This window comes from Salmo salar, chromosome ssa09 (genome assembly GCF_905237065.1).
Source record: "Salmo salar chromosome ssa09, Ssal_v3.1, whole genome shotgun sequence".
NCBI lineage: Eukaryota > Metazoa > Chordata > Actinopteri > Salmoniformes > Salmonidae > Salmo > Salmo salar.
Genome location: NC_059450.1, coordinates 12,952,501 through 12,967,500, shown reverse-complemented (window position 1 = coordinate 12,967,500; position 15,000 = coordinate 12,952,501). Strand labels below are relative to the sequence as shown.

General features: G+C 48.2%; 1 protein-coding gene across 4 annotated transcripts in view; it reads right to left on the bottom strand.

The window, feature by feature from the left end:
- The window catches only part of esrrga (estrogen-related receptor gamma a), a 124,811-nt gene that overhangs the window by 38,625 nt on the left and 71,186 nt on the right, over positions 1-15,000 (bottom strand). For 3 of the 4 annotated variants that reach the window (XM_045723399.1, XM_045723398.1, XM_014210263.2), the window contains exons 5-6: positions 3,000-3,110; positions 22-204 (exon numbers count right to left, since the gene is read on the bottom strand). In XM_045723399.1, coding sequence (XP_045579355.1) covers positions 22-204; positions 3,000-3,110 — 294 coding nt within the window. The remainder of the gene's footprint in view (positions 1-21; positions 205-2,999; positions 3,111-15,000) is intronic. The other variant, XM_014210264.2, reaches the window with a different exon arrangement.

The window sequence follows — 15,000 nt, the reverse complement described above, 5'->3', positions numbered from 1 at the left end:
TGTGTGTGTGTAAACCCGTACCTGGGATGTGTTTGGCCCAGCCGATGTTGACCACCAGCTCGCGGTCAGCCAGGTCACAAAGCGTGGTCAGGGCCTTGATGTCACTGTCGGGGACGGTAGGGTCTGGCATGGCGTAGATCTTCTCAGGCTCGGCCACCAGCAGGTGGGACACGATCTTGTTATCTGCAAGGCAGCCAAAGGGAACTGGGTGACCACCGAGAGAGAACAGAGAGACAGGGTCAAATCAACACACGCTCAAACATGGAGAAAACTCTGATCATTATCATGCTGTTGTGCCGTACGCAATGGACGCGTGTGTGAGTTGATGTTACAATCACAGTCATTGTCGTTACACATGTACAATAGTCTACAATAGTTCTTCAACTGGGATTTTTGGCTCCAACATGATTCTATAAGGATTCTAAATGGTTCTATAACTGGCCCAGTGGTGGTTCTATAACTGGCCCAGGTTCTATAACTGGCCCAGTGGTGGTTCTATAACTGGCCCAGGTTCTATAACTGGCCCAGTGGTGGTTCTATAACTGGCCCAGGTTCTACAACTGGCCAAGTGGTGGTTCTATAACTGGCCCAGTGGTGGTTCTACAACTGGCGCAGGTTCTATAACTGGCCCAGTGGTGGTTCTATAACTGGCCCAGTGGTGGTTCTATAACTGGCCCAGGTTCTACAACTGGCCCAGGTTCTATAACTGGCCCAGTGGTGGTTCTACAACTGGCCCAGGTTCTATAACTGGCCCAGTGGTGGTTCTATAACTGGCCCAGTGGTGGTTCTATAACTGGCCCAGGTTCTACAACTGGCCCAGGTTCTATAACTGGCCCAGTGGTGGTTCTACAACTGGCCCAGGTTCTATAACTGGCCCAGTGGTGGTTCTATAACCGGCCCAGGTTCTACAACTGTCCCAGGTTCTATAACTGGCCCAGTGTCATCTAAAGCAAAATACAAAGCTCTGAAAATTCTAGTACATACGAGGGACAGTGGGAATTGAAAAGAAGTGAGCCTAGTTGGTGGATAGACAAGTAGGTGGCGGACGCATTGTTTCACACAAAGAAGAAGAAGGCATTGGGAGTGTGCGGGGGAAAGTTAAATAAAACCAAAACAATTCCATTGGAATCAAATCTGCAGATGAGCTCGCTACGGACAATTAGTGGCAGTCTCACTCCTGTATTCAAATGAATCTGCTGCTTAATCATGCAGCCAGATGATAGATGACCATGATGAGCTAGTGAACCCAAATACCACCGAGATAGAGAGAGAGAGGATGGGGGGGGGGGGGAGCTGGGAGACAGACAGGGGAAGAGAGGAGGGAGAGAGAGGGGTGAGAGAGAGAGACAGAAGCACAAACGAGAGAGCTACTGTAGACACATACAGTAGAGAGAGAGAGAGAAAGAGAGAGCAAGAGAAAGAGAGGGGTGAGAGAGAGAGACAGGGAAGAGAGAGACGGAAGCACAAACGAGAGAGCTACTGTAGACACATACAGTAAAGAGAGAGAGAGAGAGAGAGAGATAGAGCAAGAGAAAGAGACGGGCGGAGAGAGATAGAAAGAGAGAGAGAGGGGGGTTGTCTGCATATCGACCAGAGCCGCCCCTCACTCCAGGGAGAGAGAGAGAGAGAGAGAGAGAGAGAGAGAGAGAGAGAGGAGAGGGAGAGAGAGAGAGAGAGAGAGAGAGAGAGAGAGAGAGAGGGAGAGGGAGAGATAGAAAGAGAGAGAGAGGGGGGTTGTCTGCATATCGACCAGAGCCGCCCCTCACTCCAGGGAGAGAGAGAGAGAGAGAGAGAGAGAGAGAGAGAGAGAGAGAGGGCTAGACTAGAGCTCTATCAGTCTGTGGCTAAATCTTATTTAATGTTTCCTTAATTACAATCAATGGCCCTCCATTTCAACCCCCCAGCCTTTGTTATGTGTGGATAATCAATGTGGACGGCTGGGCTCTGTTAGGGCTAAGGGCTGTGTGTGAGTCTACAACTGTATCAGCTCAGTAAGTGTTAACTCAGCTGAAACTATGGAGAGACGGCTTTGAATGTTTCTTTACTCGGAACATACTCTAACTACAGCTATATTTACTGTTGGGACACTATCAATAGTGTAGCCGGACTGTGAACATTGATACTGTCTCGCTTTTTATGTTTTACTTTGGCAATATTGTACTCAAGCGACAGACAGACATAGGTAGTGTGCGAGACAGAAAGAGATGGAGAGAGAGTTGGAAGAAGACATAAAAAGCGGAAACTGAGGAAGCGGGCTGTGTGCAGGGCAGAGAGAGAGAGAGAGAGAGAGTTGGTGACGAAGACGGGATAAAGCGGATCGAGGAATGAAGGGATGGATAGAGGTGGTGCAAAGCCTGTGTGCTGGCTGACAGTAGGATCAGGATCAGGGGGGTAAAGCCTGGGTGTTACTCCAGCAGCCAAATTCCTAATGTGATTTTCCCTCCAATAATTATTCTGATTATTTCTGCAGCTATCATGCAGCACAGCATATTGTGTTCCATGAGTATATTCTAGCATTAACTAAAAGGGCTTAGGGGACAGAGCTGGTATGCACCATGCGGGGAGAGGAGAGGAGATGAGAGGAGAGGAGCGGAGAGGAGCGTCTATCTGTTTGCCCAACGAGTGGCCAACGGCTGAGAGAGAGAGAAAGAGGGGGGGGTAACGCTGGTTTGATGTCTTTGCCAGATTGGATTTAATCCGGATTAGGCCTCTCTCTCTCTCTCTCTCTCTCTCTCTCTCTCTCTCTCTCTCTCTCTTTCGTTCTCTCCATCTCTCCTTCAGAAACCCCTCCAAGGTGTGATCTTGTGTATAACTAGCAGGGAGCAACATCTTCTGCAATATCTGTGTATGTGTGTGTGTGTGTGTGTGTCTGTGTCTGTCTGTGTGTGTGTGTGTGTGTGTGTGTGTGTGTGTGTGTGTGTGTGTGTGTGTGTGTGTGTGTGTGTGTGTGTGTGTGTGTGTGTGTGTGTGTGTGTGTGTGTGTGTGTGTGTGTTCTTACATGGTTTTTTGGCAGGCAGGGCCAGTTGAGGGTTGAGGTAAGGGCTGTTCTCAGCGTCTATCCGGCGCTTGTACTTCTGTCTGCCCCCACGCACCCTGTCCAGACGCACACCTAAAGACACAGACAGACAGACGGACACAGGTTAGAGGTTATAAAGGTTACATATATATGTAGTTACACACACATATCTGAGAGACACAAAGGGATACAGCTCATAACCAGGGAGAGAGCGAGAGAGGAAATGGATGAGTGTGTGCGTGTGCATGTGTGTGTTGTTTTGGTGTTATTCCAGTGTCCTGTGGCCTTAGTCACCAGTTTATCGAGGCGCTATATCAGTAAACAGACATCCAGTCCTGTCTCTTTTTCTATATTCCTCATCCTCTCTCTCCCTCCCTCTCCCTCTCTCTTCCTCTCTCTCCCTCCCTCTCCCTCTCTCTCCCTCTCTCTTCCTCTCTCTCCCTCCCTCTCCCTCTCTCTCCCTCCCTCTCCCTCCCTCTCCCTCTCTCTTCCTCTCTCTTCCTCTCTCTCCCTCCCTCTCTCTGTATCTCTCCATCCCTCTCTCTGTATCTCTCTCTGTGTATCTCTCTCTCCCTCCCTCTCTCTGTATCTCTCTCTCTATATCTCTCTATATCACTCTCTCTCTCTCTCTCTCTCTCTCTCTCTCTCCATTCCATTCCATTCCATTCCATTCCATTCAAATGGCTTTGTTGGCATGGGAAACATATGTTTACGTTGCCAAAGCCAAGTGAAATAGATAATAAACAAAAGTGAAATAATCAATACAAAATGAACAGTACACTCACAAACGTTTTAAAGGAATAGAGACATTTCATACTATGTCTACGTAAAGTGTTATAAAATAAACATAAATATGGGTTGTATTTACAACATGGTGTTTGTTCTTCACTAGTTGCCCTTTTCTTGTGGCAATAGGTCACAAGTATTGCTGCTGTGATGGCACACTGTGGTATTTCACCCAATAGATAAGGGAATTTATCAAAATTGGATTTGTTTTGGAATTCATTGTGGGTCTGTGTAATCTCAGGGAAATATGTGTCTCTAATATGGTCATACATTTGGCAGGAGGTTAGGAAGTGCAGCTTAGTTTCCGCCTCATTTGTGGGCAATGTGCACATAGCCTGTCTTCTCTTGAGAACCAGATCTGCTTACGGCGGCCTTTCTCAATAGCAAGGCCATGCTCACTGTGTCTGTACATGGTCAAAGCTTTCCTTAATTTTGGGTCAGTCACATTTGTCAAGTATTTCTGGCACTGTAAACTCTCTGTTTAGGGCAAAATAGCATTCCAGTTCTCTCTCTCTCTCTCGCTCTCGCTCTCTAGTCTATCCACCTTAAAGACCTATCTCGCTCTCTCTATCTCTAGTCTATCCACCTTAAAGACCTATCTCTCTCTAGTCTATCCACCTTAAAGACCTATATCTCTCTCTCTCTAGTCTATCCACCTTAAAGACCTATATCTCTCTCTCTCTAGTCTATCCACCTTAAAGACCTATCTCTCTCTCTCTCTAGTCTATCCACCTTAAAGACCTATATCTCTCTCTCTCTAGTCTATCCACCTTAAAGACCTATCTCTCTCTCTCTCTAGTCTATCCACCTTAAAGACATATCTCTCTCTTTAATTAATTGACACACAAAGGAGCCCTAATTTAATTATGCACAGCTCTCCAGGGATTGGCTGTTTCCGTGGTTACCACTTAAAGGTGGATTGGGAGAGGCCTGTTTTATGTTGGGGATGAGAGAGGACAGGAGAGGGGGATGAGAGAGGAGAGAGAGCACTGGGTGGAGCAGAGGACCAGAGGGATGTGTAGTGGAAGATTCCACACACTGTCAAACCCTATTCCCCCTAGAGAACTCTCTGCTGTCAGAGACAACGGGCTGAATCTGCAAGTTTCAAAAAGAACCACACACACACACTACTGAACGCACACACACACACACACACACTTTCCTCTACCTTAGATGAAAAAACACTCAGACTCTCACAAAAAAATACCTTTCTCTTTGGTTGATATAACAATGGAAAACATACACACACCCATAGAATTAGGAATTAGCCACTGAAGCCGTAGACTGTTCACTCTGCTATCATCCGGCAAATGCTACCAGAGCATCGGCTCTCAGACCAACAGGCTCCGAGACAGCTTCTACCCCCAAGCCATAAGACTGCTAAATAACCAGACTGCTATATAGTCAATTGATGGTCCCCAAACTACCTGCACTGACTCTATCTTGCACTGACCCTACGCACACTCACTAGACTATATATACATACCATATACACACTCACAAGACTATATATACATACCATATACACACTCGCTAGACTATATATACACACCATATACACACTCACAAGACTATATATACACACCATATACACACTCACAAGACTATATACACATGCCATATACACACTCACTAGACTATATATATACATGCCATATACACACTCACAAGACTATATATACACACTATATACACACTCACTAGACTATATATACATACCATATACACACTCACAAGACTATATATACATGCCATATACACACTCACTAGACTATATATACATGCCATATACACACTCACTAGACTATATATACACACCATATACACACTCACTAGACTATATATACACACCATATACACACTCACTAGACTATATATACACACCATATACACACTCACTAGACTATATATACACACCATATACACACTCACTAGACTATATATACATACCATATACACACTCACTAGACTATATATACACACCATATACACACTCACTAGACTATATATACACACTCACTAGACTATATATACACACTATATACACACTCACTAGACTATATATACACACCATATACACACTCACTAGACTATATATACACACTATATACACACTCACTAGACTATATATACACACCATATACACACTCACTAGACTATATATACATACCATATACACACTCACTAGACTATATATACACACTATATACACACTCACTAGACTATATATACACACCATATACACACTCACTAGACTATATATACATACCATATACACACTCACTAGACTATATATACACACTATATACACACTCACTAGACTATATATACACACTATATACACACTCACTAGACTATATATACACACTATATACACACTCACTAGACTATATATACACACTATATACACACTCACTAGACTATATATACACACCATATACACACTCACTAGACTATATATACACACTATATACACACTCACTAGACTATATATACACACCATATACACACTCACTAGACTATATATACACACCATATACACACTCACTAGACTATATATACACACCATATACACACTCACTAGACTATATATACATACCATATACACACTCACTAGACTATATATACACACCATATACACACTCACTAGACTATATATACACACTCACTAGACTATATATACACACTATATACACACTCACTAGACTATATATACATACCATATACACACTCACTAGACTATATATACACACCATATACAGAGCATTCGGATTGTACTTAGACCCCTTCACTTTTTCCACATTTTGTTAGATTACAGCCTTATTCTAAAATGGAATAAATATATTTGTTTCCCCATCAATCTACACACAGTATCCCATAATGACAAAGTGAGGTTTTTAGACATTTTAGCAAATGTATTACAAATAAAAAACTGAAATACCTTATTTACATAAGTATTCAGACCCTTTGCTATGAGACTCAAAATTGAGCTCAGGTGCATCCTGTTTCCATTGATCATCCTTGAGATGTTTCTACAACTTGATTGGAGTCCACCTGTGGTAAATTCAATTGATTGGACATGATTTGGAAAGTCACACACCTGTCTATATAAGGTCCCACAGTTGACAGTGCATGTCAGAGCAAAAACCAAGCAATGAAGTCGAACGAATTGTCTGTAGAGATCCGAGACAGGATTGTGTCGAGGCACAGATCTGGGGAAGGGTACCAAAAAATGTCTGTAGCATTGAAGGTCCCCAAGAACACAGTGGCCTCCATCATTCTTAAATGGAAGAAGTTTGGAACCACCATGACCCTTCATAGAGCTGGCCGCCCGGCTAAACTGAGGAAGGTGATCAAGAACCCGATGGTCACTCTGACAGAGCTCCAGAGTTCCTCTTTGGAGATGGGGGAACCTTCCAGAAGGACAACCACCTATGCAGCACTCCACCAATCAGGCCTTTATGGTAGAGTGGCCAGAAGGAAGCCCCTCCTCAGTAAAAGGCACATGACAGCCAACTTGGAGTTTGACAAAAGGCACCTAAAGACTTTCAGACCATGAGAAACAAGATTCTCTGGTCTGATGAAACCAAGATTTAATTATTTGGCCTGAATGGCAAGCGTCACATCTGGAGAAAACCTGGCACCATCTCTACGGTGAAGCATGGTGGTGGCAGCATCATGCTGTGTTGATGTTTTTCAGTGGCAGGGACTTGGAGACTAGTCAGGATCGAGAGAAAGACGGAGCAAAGTAGATCGAGATCCTTGATGAAAACCTGCTACAGAGCACTCAGTACCTCAGACTGGGGTGAAGGTTCATCTTCCAACAGGACAATGACCCTAAGCACACACCCAAGACAACACAGGAGTGGCTTCGTGACAAGTCTCTGAATGTCCTTCAGCAGCCCAGCTAGAGACCAGACTTGAACCCGATCGAACATCTCTGGAGAGACCTGAAAATATCTGTGCAGCAACACTCCCCATCCAACCTGACAGAGTTTGAGAGGATCTGCAGCGAAGAATGGGAGAAACTCCCCAAATACAGGCGTGCAAAGCTTGTAGCGTCACAGCGAAGAAGACTCACAGCTGTATTTTATTTTATTCCTCTTGTTTTACTATTTTATTTTGAACTCTGCATCGTTGGGAAGGGCTCGTCACCAAGCGTTTCACGGTAAAGTCTACACCAGTTGTATTCGGCGCATGGGACACATCAAATGATTTGAATTTGAATACTGCACTATATAATTTAATAGGATCTCTATGCAGACTCCACACACGCCCCAGAATAAACGGTGGTCTTAGTTAGATGTCACAATAGTGACATGGTGGGTTTATAGCATGGACAGGGATATGGCAAGACCCTTGACACAGAGCTGTTGACAGCTTCTACTGCTAACGAGATGCAGCCGTGACCACATACTCTCACACACACATGCCTGCTGGACACACACACAGACACACACGCACGCTGCACGCTATGGAAGAAGTCAGGCCATGGTTACACTGCTAATACACACACACACACAACCACAGGCGTGAACACACACACACACACACACACACACACGGAGCCAGAACCTTGTTCTGATAAAGACTACTGCCACAGGGGTTTATAGGCCTTTTATTACACAGATCAGGTTTCTCATACAGGAGACTGGGCCTGACGGGATAACACTGTCTACTTTACTGCATCCCTTCACACACACACACACACACACACACACACACACACACACACACACACACACACACACACACACACACACACACACACACACACACACACACACACACACACACACACACACACACACACACACACACACACACACACACACACACACTGTATATATAAATGAATAACATGCTCGTGGAGGCTGGTTTGATAGCTTTCACATGTGGCCAGCTACATGACTGCAACACATGTATAGGTGTCCTAGCAGAGAGAGAGAGAGAGAGACACCAGAACATCCAATCAGAATAAACCAAATTACAACACAGTCAAAACAAAACTACATTGCTTATTGGGAAGCACAATCACAAAGCAAAATGCAGTGCTATCTAGCCCTAAATTGACAGTACACCGTGGCTAAATATTTGACCATAGTTACTGATCAAAACCTTAGAAAAACCTTGACAAAGTACAGGCTCCGTGAGCACAGCCTTGCCATTGAGAAGGGTAGACACAGGAAAACCTGGCTCCCTGTAGAGGAAAGGCTGTGCAACCACTGCACAACAGCAGAACCTGAGACAGAGCTGCATTTCCTGACAAAATGTCAAAAATATAAAACAATTAGTGTCATTTTCCCAAATGTGAAACCCTTGTTCAAGGTTTCAAAGACCTCTCTGATGAGGATAGGCTACCCGTCCTGTTGGGGGAGGACGCAGAGAGCTGTGGGTTGGCAGCGCACTACATTGCTGCCTGCCATAAGTTGAGGGACAGTGTCTGACAGACCAATAAACCTGCACATGTCCTCTACTGTATGCTTATTGTTGAATATATGGTTATTTTGACCCTTGGTTATTGTTGTTACTGTTGTCCCGTTGACAATTTTGATTCTCATTTTATTTATTTTTATATTGTAAATATCCAAAATAAGCTTTGGCAATATGTTCATTGTTACGTCATGCCAATAAAGCGAATTGAATTGAATTGAATTGAGAGAGAGAGAGAGAGAGAGAGAGAGAGAGAGAGAGAGAGAGAGAGAGAGAGAGAGAGAGAGAGAGAGAGAGAGAGAGAGAGAGAGAGAGAGAGAGAGAGAGAGAGAGAGGGGGAGGGAGGGGGGAGTGGGATTGAAGGCGAGACGGAGGACAAAGGGGAATCGGACGAGAGGAGAAACATGCAGGAGAGGAGAGGAGTGAAAACCATAGGAGGAGAGACCGAAAGGAAATTCATTTCATGGCGTTATAAATCTGGGCCAGATTACAAGACACTTTAGGCTGGGTTTTTAATTAAGGAAGCAGATAGGTCTATTGTCTGACTCGAGCTCTCTCTGGCCCTGCCTCCTTTTTAAATGATCCTCTTCTCCTGGACCTTTACTAGAATCCCACAGATGACCATAAAGACCTTACAAGACTTGTTGAGGATTTCATAGCTGTGGTGGAATCCCTTCTGGCGTCTTGTGAATTTATAGGTAGTGAGAGGGACGGAAGAGAGGGAGGGAGGAAGACGGGGTAGAGGGAGAGGTAAAGAGAGAAAGAAGGGTGGGGGACTCTTACTCTCACGGTCAGCTAATTAACACAAAGGTGGAGAGGAGGTTGCGAGAAGAGGAGAGGAGAAAAGGAGAGGAAAGATAGATGGAGAGTGGCGATGAGGAGAGAAGGTAGTGTTGTGTGTGTGTGTGTGTGGGGGGGGGGATTCTAGGTCGAGGAAGATGAAGAGATTTAACCCTACATGTCCCTTTAGCATGGTGTGATAAGTGTACTTGCATCCCCCCTGAAATGTTACATCTTTAAAATGCTTAAGGTGTACACACACACACACACACACGGACACGCACACACACACACACACACACACACACATACAGGGCTTTGGGGCTAAGTGCAGTGGCCTTTCATCTAACACATAAACTCTGTGTCTCAGTGCTCCTAGGCATGCGACTCCTCAGCTGCAATTTTATCTCTGTTTTTTGCATTTTTCTTTACAAGCAGCAAGTCTTCCACCCGTTCTGCCCCCCGGACTGTAAGGCTAGCCACCCTCTCACCAAAACATAATGTAGAGGCAGAGAGAGTGGGATACTGTGTGTGTGTGCACGTGTGTGTGAAAGAGAGAGAGAGAGAGAGAGAGAGAGGAATGAAGCGACACGGAAAGAGTGTAAGTGAAACAGACTAGTCTGTGTGATTTTATCTAAGTGTGTGTTGAGACTCGGCTGACAGAGAGCTTATTTACTGCTGTGGTTTGTCTTAAAACGCTGGGGGAATCATGTCACTGTGTTGTGTGTGTGTTGTGTGTGTGTGTGTGTTAAAACGCTAGGGGAATTCTGTGACTTAGGGCCTGCATACACACCCAGCATTACTGCCAGGCCTAATAAAGCCTTCTGTCAATGCCCTGTCCCTTCTTTCATCTGTCCTCCCTCCTTTCTGTCCCCCTCGACTGCCTTCCCGCTCTTCTCCTCTACTCTCCCTACTCTCCTCCCTGCTTTCTGTCCCCCTCGACTGCCTTCCCGCTCTTCTCCTCTACTCTCCCTACTCTCCTCCCTCCTTTCTGTCCCCCTCGACTGCCTTCCCGCTCTTCTCCTCTACTCTCCCTACTCTCCTCCCTGCTTTCTGTCCCCCTCCCCTGCCATCCAGCTCTTCTCCTCTACTATCCCTCCTTTCCTCCCTCCTTTCTGTTCCACTCCCCTGCCTTCGCTCTCCTCTACTATCCCTCCTTTCCTCCCTCCTTTCTGTTACCCTCCCCTGCCTTCGCTCTCCTCTACTATCCCTCCTTTCCTCCCTCCTTTCTGTTCCCCTCCCCTACCTTCGCTCTCCTCTACTCTACTCTACCTCCTCTCCTCCCTCCTTTCTGCCCTCATCCAATTCCTTCGCTCTCCTCTACTCTCCCTCTTCTCCTCCCTCCTTTCCGTTCCCCTCCCCTGCCTTCGCTCTCCTCTGCCTCTCCTCTCCTCCTCCCTCTTTTCTGTTACCCTCCCCTGCTTTTCTCGCCTCTCACCTCTTCCCTCTCCCCCCTACCAGTAAGCTGATAAAGCCAACAGCCGTGTGTCGCTGTGAAATACGCCCCCACTGATACAAAACAAAGCCCAATCTCAAACCTTAGCTCTATCGTGCACACACACACGTGCACATGCACACACACATGGTGGTCAGGGAGCCACCCCCCATGCCTGCATCTAAGGCAGACCTGGCCGGTCGGAAGGCATCTTAATCAAGCTCAGAGCTAAGCCAAGAGATTAACTACCTTACATCAGGAAATACAGGAGAGAGATATATATATATAGTGAGAGAGAGAGAAGGAGAAAGAGACATGAAGGGTCCTCCTCCCTTCCCCCTATTCTCTCTGTCCGCTACACTCCCTCTCTCTGTATCAGGAAGAGGGTCCTCCTCCCTTCCCCCTATTCTCTCCGTCCGCTACACTCCCTCTCTCTGTATCAGGAAGAGGGTCCTCCTCCCTTCCCCCTATTCTCTCTGTCCGCTACACTCCCTCTCTCTGTATCAGGAAGAGGGTCCTCCTCCCTTCCCCCTATTCTCTCCGTCCGCTACACTCCCTCTCTCTGTATCAGGAAGAGGGTCCTCCTCCCTTCCCCCTATTCTCTCTGTCCGCTACACTCCCTCTCTCTGTATCAGGAAGAGGGTCCTCCTCCCTTCCCCCTATTCTCTCCGTCCGCTACACTCCCTCTCTCTGTATCAGGAAGGGGGTCCTCCTCCCTTCCCCCTATTCTCTCCGTCCGCTACACTCCCTCTCTCTGTATCAGGAAGGGGGTCCTCCTCCCTTCCCCCTATTCTCTCTGTCCGCTACACTCCCTCTCTCTGTATCAGGAAGGGGGCCCTCCTCCCTTCCCCCTATTCTCTCCGTCCGCTACACTCCCTCTCTCTGTATCAGGAAGGGGGCCCTCCTCCCTTCCCCCATTCTCTCCGTCCGCTACACTCCCTCTCTCTGTATCAGGAAGAGGGTCCTCCTCCCTTCCCCCTATTCTCTCTGTCCGCTACACTCCCTCTCTCTGTATCAGGAAGAGGGTCCTCCTCCCTTCCCCCTATTCTCTCTGTCCGCTACACTCCCTCTCTCTGTATCAGGAAGAGGGTCCTCCTCCCTTCCCCCTATTCTCTCCGTCCGCTACACTCCCTCTCTCTGTATCAGGAAGGGGTCCTCCTCCCTTCCCCCTATTCTCTCTGTCCGCTACACTCCCTCTCTCTGTATCAGGAAGAGGGTCCTCCTCCCTTCCCCCTATTCTCTCCGTTCGCTACACTCCCTCTCTCTGTATCAGGAAGAGGGTCCTCCTCCCCTTCCCCCTATTCTCTCCGTCCGCTACACTCCCTCTCTCTGTATCAGGAAGGGGGTCCTCCTCCCTTCCCCCTATTCTCTCCGTCCGCTACACTCCCTCTCTCTGTATCAGGAAGGGGGTCCACCTCCCTTCCCCCTATTCTCTCGGTCCGCTACACTCCCTCTCTCTGTATCAGGAAGAGGGTCCTCCTCCCTTCCCCCTATTCTCTCCGTCCGCTACACTCCCTCTCTCTGTATCAGGAAGGGGGTCCTCCTCCCTTCCCCCTATTCTCTCTGTCCGCTACACTCCCTCTCTCTGTATCAGGAAGAGGGTCCTCCTCCCTTCCCCCTATTCTCTCCGTCCGCTACACTCCCTCTCTCTGTATCAGGAAGGGGGTCCTCCTCCCTTCCCCCTATTCTCTCTGTCCGCTACACTCCCTCTCTCTGTATCAGGAAGAGGGTCCTCCTCCCTTCCCCCTATTCTCTCCGTCCGCTACACTCCCTCTCTCTGTATCAGGAAGAGGGTCCTCCTCCCTTCCCCCTATTCTCTCCGTCCGCTACACTCCCCTCTCTCTGTATCAGGAAGGGGGTCCTCCTCCCTTCCCCTATTCTCTCCGTCCGCTACACTCCCTCTCTCTGTATCAGGAAGAGGGTCCTCCTCCCTTCCCCCTATTCTCTCCGTCCGCTACACTCCCTCTCTCTGTATCAGGAAGAGGGTCCTCCTCCCTTCCCCCTATTCTCTCCGTCCGCTACACTCCCTCTCTCTGTATCAGGAAGAGGGTCCACCTCCCCTTCCCCTATTCTCTCCGTCCGCTACACTCCCTCTCTCTGTATCAGGAAGGGGGTCCTCCTCCCTTCCCCCTATTCTCTCCGTCCGCTACACTCCCTCTCTCTGTATCAGGAAGGGGGTCCTCCTCCCTTCCCCCTATTCTCTCCGTCCGCTACACTCCCTCTCTCTGTATCAGGAAGGGGGTCCTCCTCCCTTCCCCCTATTCTCTCCGTCCGCTACACTCCCTCTCTCTGTATCAGGAAGAGGGTCCTCCTCCCTTCCCCCTATTCTCTCCGTCCGCTACACTCCCTCTCTCTGTATCAGGAAGAGGGTCCTCCTCCCTTCCCCTATTCTCTCCGTCCGCTACACTCCCTCTCTCTGTATCAGGAAGGGGCTCCTCTTCCCTTCCCCTATTCTCTCCGTCCGCTACACTCCCTCTCTCTGTATCAGGAAGAGGGTCCTCCTCCCCTTCCCCCTATTCTCTCCGTCCGCTACACTCCCTCTCTCTGTATCAGGAAGAGGGTCCTCCTCCCTTCCCCCTATTCTCTCCGTCCGCTACACTCCCTCTCTCTGTATCAGGAAGGGGGTCCTCCTCCCTTCCCCTATTCTCTCCGTCCGCTACACTCCCTCTCTCTGTATCAGGAAGGGGGTCCTCCTCCCTTCCCCTATTCTCTCCGTCCGCTACACTCCCTCTCTCTGTATCAGGAAGAGGGTCCTCCTCCCTTCCCCCTATTCTCTCCGTCCGCTACACTCCCTCTCTCTGTATCAGGAAGGGGTCCTCCTCCCTTCCCCTATTCTCTCCGTCCGCTACACTCCCTCTCTCTGTATCAGGAAGGGGGTCCTCCTCCCTTCCCCCTATTCTCTCCGTCCGCTACACTCCCTCTCTCTGTATCAGGAAGGGGGTCCTCCTCCCTTCCCCTATTCTCTCCGTCCGCTACACTCCCTCTCTCTGTATCAGGAAGGGGGTCCTCCTCCCTTCCCCCTATTCTCTCCGTCCGCTACACTCCCTCTCTCTGTATCAGGAAGGGGGTCCTCCTCCCTTCCCCTATTCTCTCCATCCGCTACACTCCCTCTCTCTGTATCAGGAAGGGGGTCCTCCTCCCTTCCCCCTATTCTCTCCGTCCGCTACACTCCCTCTCTCTGTATCAGGAAGAGGGTCCTCCTCCCCTTCCCCCTATTCTCTCTGTCCGCTACACTCCCTCTCTCTGTATCAGGAAGAGGGTCCTCCTCCCTTCCCCCTATTCTCTCTGTCCGCTACACTCCCTCTCTCTGTATCAGGAAGGGGGTCCTCCTCCCTTCCCCCTATTCTCTCCGTCCGCTACACTCCCTCTCTCTGTATCAGGAAGGGGGTCCTCCTCCCTTCCCCCTATTCTCTCTGTCCGCTACACTCCCTCTCTCTGTATCAGGAAGGGGGTCCTCCTCCCTTCCCCCTATTCTCTCTGTCCGCTACACTCCCTCTCTCTGTATCAGGAAGGGGGTCCTCCTCCCTTCCCCCTATTCTCTCTGTCCGC